This window comes from Osmerus mordax, chromosome 28 (genome assembly GCF_038355195.1).
Source record: "Osmerus mordax isolate fOsmMor3 chromosome 28, fOsmMor3.pri, whole genome shotgun sequence".
In the NCBI taxonomy this organism is placed as follows: domain Eukaryota; kingdom Metazoa; phylum Chordata; class Actinopteri; order Osmeriformes; family Osmeridae; genus Osmerus; species Osmerus mordax.
In genome coordinates this window covers 5,184,135-5,200,732 of record NC_090077.1, presented here as the reverse complement: position 1 = coordinate 5,200,732, position 16,598 = coordinate 5,184,135, and the positions used below count along the sequence as shown (strand labels likewise).

At 50.5% G+C, this 16,598-nt stretch overlaps 2 protein-coding genes across 4 annotated transcripts in view; both read left to right on the top strand.

Annotated features, from left to right (window-relative positions):
- The window catches only part of iqgap2 (IQ motif containing GTPase activating protein 2), a 32,426-nt gene extending 18,211 nt beyond the window's left edge, over positions 1-14,215 (top strand). For 2 of the 3 annotated variants that reach the window (XM_067231012.1, XM_067231010.1), the window contains exons 13-38: positions 78-241; positions 413-537; positions 774-937; positions 1,860-1,950; positions 2,113-2,280; positions 2,463-2,611; positions 2,794-2,964; positions 3,108-3,191; positions 3,358-3,429; positions 3,552-3,621; positions 3,817-4,025; positions 4,208-4,351; positions 4,559-4,722; positions 4,977-5,201; positions 5,467-5,607; positions 6,134-6,218; positions 6,757-6,989; positions 7,715-7,847; positions 8,795-8,897; positions 9,059-9,200; positions 10,998-11,085; positions 11,272-11,484; positions 11,629-11,789; positions 12,040-12,183; positions 12,903-13,011; positions 13,227-14,215. In XM_067231012.1, coding sequence (XP_067087113.1) covers positions 78-241; positions 413-537; positions 774-937; positions 1,860-1,950; positions 2,113-2,280; positions 2,463-2,611; positions 2,794-2,964; positions 3,108-3,191; positions 3,358-3,429; positions 3,552-3,621; positions 3,817-4,025; positions 4,208-4,351; positions 4,559-4,722; positions 4,977-5,201; positions 5,467-5,607; positions 6,134-6,218; positions 6,757-6,989; positions 7,715-7,847; positions 8,795-8,897; positions 9,059-9,200; positions 10,998-11,085; positions 11,272-11,484; positions 11,629-11,789; positions 12,040-12,183; positions 12,903-13,011; positions 13,227-13,340 — 3,666 coding nt within the window. In that variant the 3' untranslated portion in view covers positions 13,341-14,215. The remainder of the gene's footprint in view (positions 1-77; positions 242-412; positions 538-773; positions 938-1,859; positions 1,951-2,112; positions 2,281-2,462; positions 2,612-2,793; positions 2,965-3,107; positions 3,192-3,357; positions 3,430-3,551; positions 3,622-3,816; positions 4,026-4,207; positions 4,352-4,558; positions 4,723-4,976; positions 5,202-5,466; positions 5,608-6,133; positions 6,219-6,756; positions 6,990-7,714; positions 7,848-8,794; positions 8,898-9,058; positions 9,201-10,997; positions 11,086-11,271; positions 11,485-11,628; positions 11,790-12,039; positions 12,184-12,902; positions 13,012-13,226) is intronic. The other variant, XM_067231011.1, reaches the window with a different exon arrangement.
- A 181-nt stretch (positions 14,216-14,396) lies between these two features.
- Positions 14,397-16,484, top strand: f2r (coagulation factor II (thrombin) receptor). The gene is made up of 2 exons (XM_067231015.1): positions 14,397-14,535; positions 14,961-16,484. Exons 1-2 carry the CDS (start codon positions 14,469-14,471, stop codon positions 16,160-16,162), a joined length of 1,269 nt encoding a protein of 422 aa, XP_067087116.1. The 5' UTR covers positions 14,397-14,468; the 3' UTR covers positions 16,163-16,484.
- Positions 16,485-16,598: the final 114 nt, after the last annotated feature.

Below are 16,598 nucleotides of genomic sequence, written 5' to 3'. Positions count from 1 at the left end.
ATGTGGCATGTGCCATATCTGATCCCGGCACGTACAGGTCGCTGATCCCCCCCCCCCCCCTTCCCTCGGGTTGTAAGCAGGCGGGGCTGAGCCACGCGGAGCTGTGCGTCGCCGTGGAGATGCTGTCGGCGGTGGCGGTGCTGAACGAGGTGTTGGACACCAAGGACCCCCAGGCTGTCACCGAGCAGCTGTGTGACTCCCCCCTGGGCTTCAGCAACATGGACCAGGACAACCTGCACAGGCAAGACCCCCCCCCCCCACACACACACACACACAACCACCCCCGCTTCCTTACAGGAGCACCCATCAACAGCCCCCCACAGGGGTTGTCACGAACAGCGTTAGGGTTTTTGCCCGGTGTGTGTGGTCCTCTCCCTCAACTTCCTCCCCTCCCCTCCCTCCCCTCCCCCAGGTACGCTGACACCCTCATCAGGCTCCGAGCCGAGGGGCTGGCCCAGGGACAGGAGTTCCTCACCTGGAACGACGTCCAGAAGAGCATCGACAAGGTCAACCTCCAGGTGCACGAGGAGCACGAACGTGAGTACCGCCGGCAGACTGTAGAGGGCGCCTGCATGGAGACTGGGCTGAACTTTGACCTCATGTGCAAACTCCAATGAGACCACAATTCTAGTTGGAAATCGATTCCGTATTTCTTGAATATCCCCTCAGATATTGTTACGACATGAAAACATTTGCTAAATATATATAAACACCAAAGTAAAATAGATATAGTCTGTTCTAACGACACCACTTTCTCCCTTTTGTTTCTCCAGGCATCATAGCCATCGCGGAGATCAACGAGGCGCTGAACTCGGGCGACCCTCTCCAGACCCTGGCCGCCCTGCTCCTCCCTACAGCCCAGCTGCAGGCCGTCAACCCCCCCACGGCCAGACACTACCACGACCTGCTGCTGAGCACCAAGCTGCAGCTCTGCAAGGTAACCCCCCACCCTCCTCCTCCACCATCACACCTGCCCCTTCAACCATCACGCCTGCCCTGAACCAGATCAGGGCTGCGTTTCCCGATAACGATGGATCGTAGCAACGATCGAGCGAAAAACGAAACCATCGATATTTCTTACTTGCGTTTCCCAAACATGCTCGTAAGGAGTAGGCTAATCTATGCGCTTTCAAGAGTTACGAATTTTCAAGAGACACTTTAGCTACGATGTCTTTGGGAACGGCCCGTAAAACTAAGATTCGTCGTACGATGGATTCTACGATCAACTTAGGCTTAGGACACTTTCGGGAAACGTAGCCCAGACCGGTTCCTGAACAAGTCTGACGTGAGCCGTTTTAACATGGACTCTTTTTTTTTTTTTGGGGTGGGAGGGAATGTAATCTCTTTGGGTCTTGGTCTTCCTTTCTGGTTGTTCTGGAACAAGTTCAGTCAGCAGCATGCGTGTGAGGATGTTTTGGTGAAACACTAACAATAGTGTTTGAACCCCCACACTCCTACAGGTCTTACACCTGGACAGAGAGGAAATGGTACTGCTTTGTGTGTGTGCAAGCATATATGTACGTTTTATATTTTCGCTAGTAGCCTCTGCCGATTGCTTTTCTGTGGAATGTAGACTAGAATAGACTGACGGTGAACTGTGTGTGACTCTATTCTGTTTGACTGTAGTCTAGACTGACTGTGTACTGTGTGTGACTGTAGTCTGCGTGACTGTAGTCTAGACTGTGAACTGTGTGTGACTGTAGTCTAGACTGACTGTGTACTGTGTGTGACTATAGTCTGCGTGACTGTAGTCTAGACTGTGTACTGTGTGTGACTGTAGTCTGCGTGACTGTAGTCTAGACTGACTGTGAACTGTGTGTGACTGTAGTCTAGACTGACTGTGTACTGTGTGGTTCTAGAGCTCTGGGGATGAGTCTTCAGTCCTGTGGTTGGACCAGATCCAAGAGGCCATACACACAGCCAATCAAAATGAAGTGGACGCTCTCACCTGTACGCTAAACCAAACTGCTTGTTGCGAACACAGCCTTTCACCTTAACACACACAAAACTCCCACAATAAGACTACTATTGTATTCTATGATATTAACATAATCAAACCGATTACATTTCTGTCTGGTTGAGAGCGTTGCTTGTTTGTCTCCTTGGCGACAGTGGCCGGGGCGGTGGCGGACATCAACAGAGTGGTGGCGGGGGGGGACTCACAGAATACCCTGCAGGCTCTGCAGGCGCCGGGCGCGGGTCTCCGAGGGGTGCTGTCAGAATGTGCCGACGCCTACCAGGTCCAACTGGCCCAGAAACAAAACCTCAACACTACCTCAGGTAACTCACAGTCCAGCATGTCTAATAATAATACAAACAATACTACTAGCAATACTTCTCCCCCTTCTCCTTCTCCTCCTCCTCCTCCTCATAATAATACTAATATGCTGTATAACAAAATTCGAGAGAGTGAAAGTACTTCCTGCCGTGTGGCGTCTCTCATGCGCGTGTCTTGACCGCAGCTCTGGGAGGCAGTGAGAGCGCGTGGGTGAGACACATGCTCAAGGACGGCCACGGCTACTTCTACAACCTGGAGAGCGGGCGGGGGACGTGGGACCAGCCAGAGGCCTTCCAGCGCGACAGCAGCCAGCTCAGCAGAGAGGACATCCAGGTACGGACAGAACTTCCACACCAACACGCACACTTACAAGACCGGGCACAAGTCTTAGGCACCTGAGATTCTTCACGCGAATATTGCCTTGAACAAGTATTTTGTATTGTATATTCGTCTTTTCCTTTCATAATTTCGTAAAGCGTTTTTTGCTCATTGGTTGGATTATGGATCTTCCCTAGAGCGTGATTGGCCGAGTGACAGCGGAGTACAACAGGGAACAGTTATGGTTGGCCAACGAGGCCCTGGTGACCCAGCTACAGGCGCGGGTTAGAGGTTACCTGGCGAGGAGAGCCCACACACAGAGACTGGAGTATCTACGAGAACAGGAACCCCAGGTGGTCAGGCTACAGGTACTGTACAGCGACAGCAGGATACATCAGATCTAGTGCTGCTGAACTTGGTGTCTTGGTTAGGCTCCGACAGTCCCCACCAGACTGAGCATGCTGTCGTATCCTAGATTGAGTGAGTGAGCAAATGATTTTCTGTTCCGCAGGCTTCCTGGAAGGGCTATAAACAGAGAAAGGTGTACCAAGACAGAAAACAAGTTCTGCAGGGCAACGTCATGTCGGTGGTGAAGGTAATGAACACGACCGTGGACTATAAGACATTTTGGAGAGTAAATATTTCACTGTCATTTTAATAGTTGCGTTTAGATATATTGTTTGTTTAGAGTCATCTTTCTACATGACAGGAATGTTCCTTTTGTGAGAAAAGGACATGACCCTGTACACTCACGGTTTCAGATCCAGTCCCTGTTGAAGATGTGGAGAGCCAAAAGGAAATATTCCCAGAGACTGCGGTACTTCAGAGAACACGTGAGTACCACAGACCACAGCCCGAGCACAGCGGGGTTCCAGAGGACTCTTATTGTGAAGGCCATAACCGGGGCTCCTCTGTGCTGATGTGCTGATGCTGTGTGCGGTGGTTGTGTGTTCAGGAGAAGGACGTGGTGAAGATCCAGGCCTTCCTCAAGGCTAACAAAGCCAGGCACGACTACAGGACGCTTAGTGAGTCATCACCTCATAGAGACCCCCGGTAGAGAGTGTACCATGTAGGCTTAAGGCCTTATCTCAGGGGCCTGGGTTCGAATACGGCCATGCACCAACATTTCCTGTTTCTCTTTAGAGACCATGAAAGCCAAAATGCCTCAAAAAGTGAACTGTCATTATCCCTGATGTGTGTGTGTGTGTGTGAATCCCTAGCTGGCGCCCAGGACCCCCCCCTCTCCGTGGTGCGCAAGTTCGTCCACCTGCTGGAGCAGAGCAATCTGGACCTGCTGGAGGAGCAGGAAGTGATCCGTCTGCGGGAGGAAGTGGTCACCAAGATCCGCTCCAACCAGCAGATGGAGAAAGACCTGAACATGATGGACATCAAGATCGGTCTGCTGGTGAAGAACAGAATCACTCTGCAGGTAACATCCAAACAAACTAGAGACTGCATCATAATCCAAAGCACTCAATAATGTCAGCATTTTGACAGGGGCAAAAGCGATATATTTTTAGGTAAATAAAAGTCTGATAAATCATTCAGTTTAACTTGTCTGATAGAAGTACTAACTTGTGCTCCACCATTCTTCTCTTTGTGTGTGCGCAGGATGTGGTGTCCCACAGTAAGAAAATGAACTCTAAGAAGAATAAGGAGGAGCTGGTTACAGGAGACAGGCAGGGCATTAAGGGTTTGAGCAAGGGCAAGAGGAGGAAACTAGAGGCCTACCAGCACCTCTTCTACCTGCTGCAGGTGAGTCTGACGACACACACACACACACACACGCACGCTTACCCAGACATACCTCAGCACATCATGAATAGTCCAACTCAAACACACACAAAATGTTGTCTCCCCCCTCAAACATCCACACGCACTCACATTCCAACCACAGACACACACCCACACTAAGATACGCGCTCTCGCTCTCCCCCCCCCCCCCTCCCCCCCCCCCATCAGACCCACCCCTTGTACTTGGCCAAGCTCATCTTCCAGATGCCCCAGAACAAGTCCACCAAGTTCATGGACACGGTGATCTTCACCCTGTACAACTACGCGTCCAACCAGAGGGAGGAGTACCTGCTGCTGAAGCTCTTCAAGACCGCCCTGGAGGAAGAGATCAAGTGAGGAACGCCCCCACGACCCCAAAACATTTTCCCTTCTTTCATAAACGAACATCGATATGCTAATCTGGGTGGGGTTCAGCTTGGATTAGGCACAGTGCTATTGGCCTGATGTAAAACCCCCTGAGACGAGCTAAATTACAAATCAAATGAAAAACCACGTTTGATTCGATCGTCTAGCACGTGTGAAACGTCTGCTCCTGTCCAGAAGAAGGCAGGGTTGTATCCGATCTCCTGTTCTCGTCTTCCCCCAGGTCCAAGGTGGACCAGATCCAGGACATCGTGACGGGGAACCCCACGGTCATCAAGATGGTGGTGAGCTTCAACCGGGGCGCGCGGGGCCAGAACTCCCTCCGTCAGCTCCTGGCTCCCACGGTGAAGGAGATCATCGAGGACAAGGCCCTGGGCATCAACACCAACCCTGTGGACGTGTACAAGACCTGGGTCAACCAGCTGGAGACGGCTACCGGGGAGGCCAGGTAACTACCCACACACACACACACACATACTCATTTTGACTGTGTATGTATATTTATGTATATATGCCCAGGGCCTTGTCCTATACACACACAAGAGCACACTTTTAGTTAGAGATACAATTGCATACATAGACACACACAGACTTGCGTTTGTTTAGACACACACACTTGCCCACGTGTTTAGATCCAGTAACATCCACCCACGCACGCACACACTCACACACCAGTGACCGTGCTCTTTCCCCCTCGCCGCTCCCCCCTCCAGTAAGCTGCCCTACGAGGTGGCCCCCGATCAGGCCATGGCTCACCCGGAAGTACGCGCCAAGCTGGAGGCGTCCCACCAGACTCTGCGCTCGGCCACGGACAAAGTCCTCAACTCCATCGTGTCGTCCCTGGACAACATCCCGTGAGTTCCAAGGGGCCTTTCGCATCCTCCGTTCCCTTTCCTCCCTGCCATCCATCCCGGTCGCCATGGCGTATCAGACTCGACAGGAGTGGGGTGGGCCGCAGCGGTTTTCACCCGAGCCCGAATGAGGTCTCCCAGCCAGCGTTGGGAGATCAGCGAGGCTCTGAAGTTGTTGTTTGATGTTTCACGTGAGTCAGGCCCTGAGGACTGGGCATGTCAGGGACCCTGCTGGCTGTTATTGAGCTCCAGGTTTCTGAAACCATGCAGTTACACCATTGCCACAAGTTAAACCCGATGCTGCAGTACTCCATCTTCTCCACTAGAGGGCAGTATCGTTTTACTGGATACAGATGGATATGAACTTCATCCTATTACAAGGAGCCTCACAGCTTGAGGTCAGGGGTCAACTTGACTCCCCCCCCATCCCCCCCCTGTCATGTGCGTTCATAACCTGTGTTTGTGTTCCTGTGTCTTTTAAGCATGTCCGTTTCACGTTGCTGTCGCCGTGTTTGTTTTTGGCATGCAGTTATGGCATGAGATACATAGCTAAGGTCCTGAAGAACTGCCTCCACGAAAAGTTCCCCGACGCCTCGGAGGACGAGCTGCTGAAGGTACGAGGCCCCAGGTCACGCCTCCCCCCCCCCCCCCCCCCCCCGCTCTCTCTCATCCCTCCTCCCGCTCTCTCTCCTGTCGCACTGGAGAGATCCCTTTTCCTCTTGAAGTAGGGATGGTCAAAGTAGTCGTTTCGAATGTTGGGGAAACTTCTGGGGCGCCCTTAGTGGCTCGCCAGGGAGACTGCAGGGGCCCCGGTTCGATTCCAGCCCGGGCCATTTCCTGTGTGTCTTCCACTCTCTCTCTCTCTGCTCTCCCGTCTCTCTCCGACTTGTCTCTTTCAATAAAGCTTGAAAAAGTTACAAACATTCAATTCTCTTTCAAACTTCCATAGGCGCTTCTTACTAACAGTGTGCTGTAGAGTTGATGGTCCCTTTAATAGCATCATTATTGCATTATTGTGTCTTGTGTCCCCCGCGTACGTTGCCTCAGATGGAAGGGTCTGCTACAAGAATACATGCATTAGGGTTAACTCTAGCACTGGTGCTATCTCTTTCAATCAAAGGTTAACTGTGTGTGTGTGTGTGTGTGTGTCAGATCGTAGGGAACCTGCTATACTACCGCTTCATGAACCCGGCCATCGTGGCGCCGGACGGCTTCGACATCATCGACCTGTCGGCGGGAGGCCAACTCCACTCGGACCAGCGCAGGAACCTGGGCTCCGTGGCCAAGACGCTGCAGCACGCCGCCGCAAACAAGCTCTTCGAGGGGGAGAACTCCCACATGACCCCCATGAACAACTACATCTCCCAGACCTACGAGAAATTCAGGTGGGGGGGGCGGTGACGGGGGACGGGGGACGGGGGGGGTTTGACATTGTAGTTTGCGCTGTTATAAGGACATCTGACTCTTCTCTCAGAATGCCACACTTGCTTTAATCTCCATACAGCCCCCCCTCCTGGCTTGAACTCTATTGTCACGGTGTGTCATGTCACCTTTACTCCTGATACGACTGCGCTTGCATTTTAATAGGCCGCCATTTTCCGTCGGGCCCGCCAACAGGGGGTGAGGAGGTCAGGACAGAGGCGCGGAGGTGGCCTGGGGGGGGGAGGAAGTGTCTTTGTATGAGAGTGCACCGTCAGCAGTAACCCCTCCTGCTTTCCTCGTAAAATAAGAAAAGAGAGGAGGGGGGGGGGAGGGGGGTTAGTTTCCCAGAAGCTTCTGCTGTTCCTACCATCCCTTCAGTTGACAGATCATTCTTGGTAATTAGTAGCAGGTGCCAAACGGGAAACCTCAACAAAACAATGTTTTGGCAATGTCTTTTTGGGTCACCTTGGAGTTGCTATGTAATTCCAGCGCACCAGTTCAGGTTATTTAGCCTGTGAATGTCTAAATACTCGTCTTCTCTGTCTCCCGCTCTCTCTCTCTCTCTCTCTCTCTCTCTCTCTCTCTCTCTCTCTCTCTCTCTCTCTCTCTCTCTCTCTCTCTCTCTCTCTCTCTCCCTCTCCCTCTCCCTCTCCCTCTCCCTCTCCCTCTCCCTCTCTCTCCCTTACAGGGTGTTTTTCAAGGCAGCCTGCGACGTCCCAGAGCCAGAGGAGAAGTTCAACGTGGACGAATACTCGGACATGGTGACCCTGAGCAAGCCGGTCATCTACATCTCCATCGAGGAGATCATCAACACGCACTCGGTGAGCAGCACCCCCCCAGCCCACCATCCCTCCCAGCCCTGCACGCTGCCATTCCTGCCTGCTCTGGTTCCCCACTGCTATCAACATGATGATAATGCAGTGAGAATAGATTCGCTCCTTGCATGCTTTTATCCAAAGGAGTTAGATTGGGAAACTATGTAGCTCACATGCTGCTACCTCGTCATGTCCTCCCCTCCTCCTGTCTTTAGAGTCTGTTTCCTCAACTCTCTTTTTTGGAGGCATATGGAGATATCTCTCCCCTCCCCCCCTTTTACCGGATGAACAGCAGAAGTAGTGATGAGGACGAGCCTCCTCTGTACATTGTGTCTGAGGACGGGTTAGAACCAGATGTCTGAACTTCATGGATGTAATTTAACCCCCACCGCAACCCGCCTACACACACACACACACACACACACACACACACACACCACCCAGAGGACTCAAAACAACAATGGCTCACCGACGACAGACATCTGCTCAACCTTTTGTTTTGCACCAACCATCCACCATATTCGAGGGTTTCCTGTGCGGGATGTATGGAAGAGAACACAGGGATGAGTAACGAAGGGAATTTCCCTGAACCTGAAGGGAACTGATTAGTGCAGTCAGAACCACGTCCCTCGGCGGGTTATTAGCTAGTTATTAGCAGCTAAGTGCCGCTCACGGCGGCAAAATAATTGATATATTTACAGGCCTGTTCCAAACAACTTTCACACGCACCACTGCACATTCTTGGGACCCGGGTTAAACACCTGCCGCACATACAGTGCCCAGTTCTCGAGATAATCCAGCCACAGACATTCCTGGATTTCTAGTTCGACGATTCACATAGTTGTATACCTCATCTATGTCCTTGGAGCGGGGTTGTTGATGAGGATCGAGGAGGAAGTCAATAGAATGCTCTTCATTTCTCTGTGTGTGTGTGTGTGTGTGTGTGTGTGTAGCTGGTGTTGGAGCACCTAGAGGCCATCTCCCCGGACCACAACGATCTTCTGCATGAGCTGCTGCAGGATCTGGGAGACGCACCACACGTGGAGGCTTTGCTCGGTACGACACACACACACACACACACTCCTGCAAGCATCAGACCTTAGACAGAAACATGACTCCAAGGGCCTACCTCTCCAAGCATGGTTAGACCTCAGAAACAAACCAAAAAGCAAAGCACAAAGATGTGACGTGTCGCCTTCCCCTGGCCGTGTCCCCAGGCGAGGGGGCGGTGGACCCCAACGACCCCAACAAGGAGAGCACCCTGAGCCAGCTGGCCAAGACGGAGATCTCCCTGACCCTCACCAGCAAGTTTGAGCTGCTGGAGGGAGACGACAAGGACATGAAGGGACTGATGACCAAGTAAGACACCGTGGTCACGTGACCAGCGCCTTCGTCTCGTCTCGTTTTCGTCACGTAATAAAGGGTCGCTGACGCCAATATTTCGTCATGATTTTCGTGGACGAAAGCAACACTAGTAGTCAAGTCACGTCATGGATAATTGGGTGTGCTTTGCCTTCGGCAAGGGCACAACCTTTGTTCTCTCACATATATATATATATATATTTATTTTTTTTGCCCCCTTAAAACTCAGTCAATATTTGGCCTACATAGACAACCTAGGTGTCAAAAGTTTCGTCTTGGTAGCGATTGAGTTGCTTCTATTGGGATTTACATGAAAATAATTAATTTCAGCCTAAACCGTACAACGGAACGTTAAATCGAATTCAACCAACGCAATCGCTACCAAGACGAACACAGCAGTAGTCTAGTACTGTACCGTAGTAGTAGAATTTACCGGGGCAGCTTCTCCACACAGGGCTATATCGCATTTTGCGTTGTTACTGACAATGATCGCTACCAGTGAGCTTTTTATGAATGAGCGATTTTCCACTAAATAAATGTCAAGCTTATTTACGTTTTTGGGGGCATATTTTCAGTTAGCAGATGGTACTGTTTGAATCGCGATTCTATCTTCTGCCGGTAACGTCGTAGAATAATCTTCAAAGGGGGTTCTTTATTAATGAATGAATGCAATATGAGTAGGCTAAATGCCTGAAAATATCACGAGAAGGGAAAATTTAAAAGGACGTTTAAGTCATAGAGATTAGGTCCATTTTTACACCGGTCTGCCAAATTTATTAGTTTTGATTCAGCTATGAGGCTGCCTCTTGCAGGGGAAATGAGAATACATCATATTTCATTCTACACTTCACTCGTATTTTGAGTTGTAAATGAGCAGCAAAAAAAGATGCTTTTAAATCTATTTAATCTCTATAAATAATAAGTAGGCCCTATGCATTTTTATATAAAATATACAGACCCCTGTGCAACCGACGCAAGCAAGCACACCCTACAATTTCCCAAGAAATTGTACCCTCTCTAGTTACATTTGCATTGCGTTAACACGGATCTTTTGTAAATACAAGAGGGGAATTGCTGGGAATTTTCAATTTCCTCTAGATCTAAGGTAGTAGATTGAATATCTTAATTTGACTGCCCTAATATCCCAAAAGCCCCCAAAAAACAAACCCAAAACCATATTGGGATTTGAATGATATTTTTAACTACAAATAACAATGGTGTACAATGAGAAAGGGATATTTTACAATTCAAAGGCTGAAGCATTGAAAATGGAACCGTTTTAGGATTATTTCTCAGCTCTGTGACACAACATGTAAACAGTTTCCATTCTGGATGCATACTTCCCAATCCCTCTCTGACAGACCCTTCCTGCCGCTTATCACTTCCTGTCCAGGCAGGAAGAGGTTTGGTGGTCAGGGGTTATCAGGCTTATAGACGAGGGCTCGTTTCGATGTATTTATTACAATTCCTTCAAAAAAGAGTCTCTCAGAACAGGATGACCTCTTCCTATGCTGGTGACGCCATTGTTTTATCTCAGTGGATATGTATGGACAACCTCTGCCCGAGCCTGTTGAAAACATGTAACGCTGTATATCACACTGCAGAGCATGACTGGGTGGCAGCTCTTCAGAACATGTCAATCATATCATGATTTTTTTTTACTATAGTAGGTACATGTTAGTCAAACTGTAATGGGAAAATATCATCGTCACATCAGCTAATCAACCATGTAGTCCGCTTGTGAGGTCATGGAGCATCTACTCATCTATGTGTGTGTGTGTGTGCGTGCGCTAGGACCAAGAAGCTGATAGTGGACGTGGTGAGGATCCAGCCAGGAGAAACCCTACCAGAGACCCTGGAGAACCCCGCCACACCCCTTCAGGTGATCACGACCCCCCCCCCCCCCACACACACCACCTCGTGTGACCTTCCACACCGTCGTGCATATCAATACCCCCAAGGAAACGCCTCGCGATTAGCCGGGACGATCTCCAAACCCACATTCGTTCGCACGACCCAACCATTGGACCGTGACATAAGAGTTACTGATGTGTGTGTGCTTGCGCAGGAAGCGGAGCACGCCCAGGTGGTGGAGCGGCGCGCGGCGCAGGACGCCCAGGCGCCCGAGGGCCTGAAGAGCAGCGTGGCGGGGCAGGAGGACCACCAGCTGCCCCTGGAGCAGAAGAAGCGGAAGGTGCTGAGGAACCTGCGCTCCCTGGAGCAGGCCGGCCTGGCCAGCGGCGCCAACGGCTACCAGGACCTCATCAACGACATCGCCAAGGTACCCGGGACGGACGCACGCACACACGCACGTACCCGAACACACACACGTACACCGATGTCTGATGATTTGGCCGCCTTGTACGCTTAAATACAGTTGCCAGGTCGTCCAAGCCAATCAGATTCATGCGTGTGTGATTGACAGGACATCCGGTATCAGAGACGCTACAGACAGAGGAGGAAGGCGGAGCTCGTCAAGCTCCAGCAGACACTGAGCGCGCTCAACTCCAAGACGGCCTTCTACCAGGACCAGACCAACTACTACGACACCTACATCAGAACCTGCCTAGACAACCTCAACAGGAAGTGAGTACAGCCCCGGAACCACGCCCAAAGCAGCCCAGTTAAGCATATCAAGATGCTTGGCGTCTCCTTGGCTTTGCCGTCACTGTGTAGCCCCACGTACAATTAGATTAGGAGCGCTGCGCCACCCCAGTTGGCGTGTGAACCTGTTGGTGTATCGGAGTCCTCAATGGAGTTCCTGAGCCAGTCACGTTCTGACACCCTTTTTTTGGGGAGGGGGTTTTAACATCCGGATGTTTTTGCGTTTCCTCAGGAACGCGCGCAGGTCCATCAAGCTGGAAAGGAAGGGCGAGGAGAAGGGCAGCAAGAAGTGGAAGCAGCAGTCTCTCAAGTACACGGCGGCCAGGCTGCACGAGAAGGGCGTCATCCTGGAGATAGAGGGACTGCAGACCAACCAGTGAGTGCTTCTGCAGTTCCCAGACTGGTCCGGTTTTTGATTTGGGTGGAGGGGGGTGTGGGGGGTGGTGGAGGGGGGGGGGGGGGGGAGGAGGAGGTGTAGTGTGCTAAGTGTTGTGGGTGACACGGCAGTTTTGGCACCAGCGCCTAGGCCTTTGATGTGAGAGCGAAGCAGGCCGTGTCAGCTTTTTTGTTTTGTTTCTGGGACCGGAAGGAAAACCATCATTAAGGGACTTTGCTCATAGATTCCCCCCCCCCCCCTGCCCCTCCTCTCCCCCAGCGTCTGTCTTGTCTCTTCTCCCCCCTTGTTTGCCTCTCGTGCTCTTCCTGTTATGGTGAGACGGTTTAAGTAATATAGTTCTTAATATAGTAATATAGCAGCTTCTGGGTTTCCCTCGCTGCACTCTGGGAGTTGTAGGCCACGTTTAACGGGGGAAACCCCACAACGACAACGCAAACGACACGCAATCGGCGTGTCTTTGCATCTGCCGCGAAACACGCTTATGACCCTCTTCAGGGACGTAGCACACTTTGTCTACTTTGCTTGCGTCCACGATCTGCGATCCGAAAGGTTGCGGCAAAAACAGCTTTTGCTGCACATTTCCGTGACCTCAGGACAATGGAGGCAGCAGAACAGGAGGTCATGTTCTCCGCATGCACGTCCTGTTCTTCCCCTCTCCGAATCGTCGCAACCTCACCTTTCTGCTTGTTTTCTCCCAGGTTCAAGAATGTCATGTTTGACATCTCGCCCAGCGAGGAGGTGGGAGACTTTGAGGTGAAGGCCAAGTTCATGGGAGTCGAGATGGAGAAGGTCCAGCTGCATTTCCAGGTAACAACATTGCACATTGCGACAAATCAACCCATGAATCCAGCGTTGACCAGCCGACCATATTTCACGCTGACCATGTAAAAACTCACAATCAGCAAACGGGAGGGGTGAGGGTGATCGTTTGCACATAATGATAAAGAAATATTGCTCTCTTCATAATAAAAAGGTTATAGTGGCACGTGTGTGTGTGTGTGTGTGTGTGTGTGCTCATCTAGGACCTCCTGCAGCTGCAGTACGAGGGGGTGTCCGTCATGAAGATGTTCGACAAGGCCAAAGTCAACGTCAACCTGCTCATCTTCCTCCTCAACAAGAAGTTCTATGGAAAGTGAGGGATCAACTGGGGACACAAAACAAACGAGAAAGGGAGAACGTCTGTGTGAAAGGATTGCGACTTTCGACAAACGTTTGTTCTATGTTATTTTTGTTATGGTGTGGGACGTAACGCAGCCTAAATGTGGTCTATCAGTTTGCTCATTGATCATCAGTGGTGAAATCAAACAGACATAATATTAGTTTGTTGCTGATGGTGACAAGTCAATGGTCACCACTTAATAAAGGAAATCCAGTCCACAATGAAATGTTAGTTCCCTGTATTGTCAAATTGTATCGCTTCCTTTTGTTTGTTTGTTTGTTTGTTTGTTCAGGACCACTGAGTGATTGTATATGGAATATATTTTTAAAGATATTATAATGAAACTTTTATATGTAGACGTTATAATGATATTGGGCATTTACACCATTGTCACGTTTAAAAAAAGAAAAGTGTTCAAGGACTTGGACGACTGTACAATGCACTACTGTCAAAACGTATTTACAGTGGAAGCTTCATGAAGTGTCATTCTAGCCAGCAGTTCTGGACCTGCTGTAGGTCACCTGTGCCTTTTGAATTCACACACACTAGAAATATTTTCATGATGATTAGTGAACATGTATTCTTTGTAGACTCAACTTTTAAATGTATTGTGAAGTATAAATTAAAAACGATTTCAGCACGTTTTAATGAGTTAATTAATCAGGAATGCCTAATATGTTTAATATTTAATGTAAAAGCAGCAACTAATACTGTAAAACATGCTTTTATAGGAATTTCACACGCAATGTTTTCGTAATATAAACTCTGTCATAGAACTTTATTCAAAGAAAAAAGTATACACACATATGTAAATGCCATATAAAAGTGTAGAATAAGAACATTAAAATGATGTCCGTGCTGTTTTCTGCAATACATTCTTGCTTCCTTGGAAATGGAGAGATCCTCGTGTCCGGGGGGTAGGCGCGGCTGTCACAACCAACCAATGGACAACGGAAAGTTAATTCGACAAACGTCTTTTCGTTGCTCATATGAAAACGGAATACCATTTAGTTGTTTTGTATGAACAGTAGGTTTTGCGTCATACATAGACCACCATTTAAAGCGATTTTTCAGAGAATTTGGAATATAGAAATCATTTCTAGAAATGTTTTATCTACTTTTTACGACGTTGGCACTTTGTCTCCATACCTCAGTATATGCTCAAAACAATGGTAAGTAACATTTCTTAAATGTTTTGATTTTACAAGGATAGAATTATAGCAACTATGAAATACATTTTCTTATTGAGATAAACCATAGTGACAACGTTTCAAGCTTTATTTTTCATCGTTTTGTAAAACTACCTGTGCACACAGACTTGTAGTAACGCACAAGCGGTGCTACTGACCGAACAGTCAGTACTAACTTGGGTCAGAAACACATTAATACGACACAATCATTCGGTCCCAAGCGTGTTGGAGCAGGGAAACATCTAAAACATGCAGGGTGTCCCGAGGACCAGGGTTGAGACAGATGTAGATCAGTGTTCGAATGAATGATCATTTGTTCATCGCTGCTGCTTGTATGGCAGCCTATGTACAGAACAGCTGTCGGTATGGCAACAATACTAAACCCATCCCATGCTTTCTCCCTTCAGCCTCTGAAGATAAACTTTCCCCGAGAACTTTCTCAGGGTTCTTCCTGACAGTGACGGACGAGCCCATCTACCTTGACCTTGACTACTACATTGACCTGGACCTGTGGGATCACCACGGCGACAGTGGTTCTGGCGCGGAGCAGCCTGCGAAGGTCCACCCCCACCCCAAACCCCACCCCAAGAAGAGCTACCACGTCTCCGAGAGGGCCCGCGCCTTCCTCCAGGGTCGCCTGGCGACCGCCTTCGTCCCCGCCGTGTACACCGTCGTTTTCCTCATCAGCGTCCCCCTCAACCTGGTCGCCGTGGTGATGTTCGCCCGGCGGATCCGCCCGCGGAAGCCGGCGGTGATCTACATGATGAACCTGGCGTGCGCCGACCTGCTCTTCGCCTTCCTGCTGCCCTTCCGGATCGCCTACCATTTCCACGGCAACGACTGGATCTACGGCGCCGGCATGTGCCGCCTGGTGACGGCGGCGTTCTACTGCAACATGTACTGCTCGGTCCTCCTCATGATGTGCATCGGCATCGACCGCTTCCTGGCCGTGGTCTACCCCATGGACTCCCTGGTGTGGCGGTGCCCGCGGACCGCGTCCGTGGTGTGCGGGGCGATGTGGCTGCTGTCGGCCGGGGGGGTGACCCCTCTGCTCCTCTCCAGGCAGGACGTCCACCTGCCCGACCTGGGCATCACCACCTGCCACGACGTGCAGGACGTCTCCAAGCTCCGCGCCTACTACCTGTACTTCTTCCCCATCTACTCCTCCGTGTTCTTCTTCATCCCCTTGGTCGTCACCGCCGTCTGCTACGCGCGCATCGTCCAGGCCCTGGCCGCAGCCAACGTGGACAACCGCACCCGGAAGACCCGGGCGGTGGTGATGGCCCTGACGGTGCTGGTGGTGTTCGTGGTGTGCTTCACGCCCACCAACGTCATCCTGCTGGTGCACTACATCAAGCTGTCCCATCACCACGCCGACGGCTCCTACCAGGCCTACCTGCTCTCCATGTGCGTGAGCAGCATCAGCTGCTGCCTGGACCCCCTCATCTACTACTTTGGCTCGTCCCAGTGCCAGAGGCAGGTGGCGGCCCTGCTCCGGTGCAAGGCCGGGGGGGCGGAGGTCGCCTCCCAGTCGGGCAGCACCAGGACCTCCAGGATGGAGAGTCTGACGAGCACCCTGGGAGGCCAGTACCGGAAACTGGTGGGCTGAGTCTCCGGAGCTGCAAGAAGGGGCTGAAAACACACTCCCGACCCCCCCCCCCCCCCCTCTCACCCTCACCCTCACCTCCACCAACGCGGTCATGACTGGGACACTCAGTTAGTTGGCAGGTCTTAAATGAGTGAATTGGTATAGTGGTAAAACTGGCAAGGCAGAGCTCAAACCCTTCTTGAAAAGGTGAAAGTGGAGATGTAGTTTTGTACAGCAGAATGGGGATTATGCGATTTCTGTCAACTAGGTAACAGCACCTTAATGGCGTGACTGAAATGAATAATTTGCCTTACACAAATAATTCACTCAATTATTGCACTTATTAGGATTTATTTTCATTGTTTACTCATTGTTTGTGCTGTGAACTCTTTTAATACCAAGTATCTTTGTAGCCATGCACCAATTGTTCCTGTTGTGGGCTCTCTGTATGCACTTC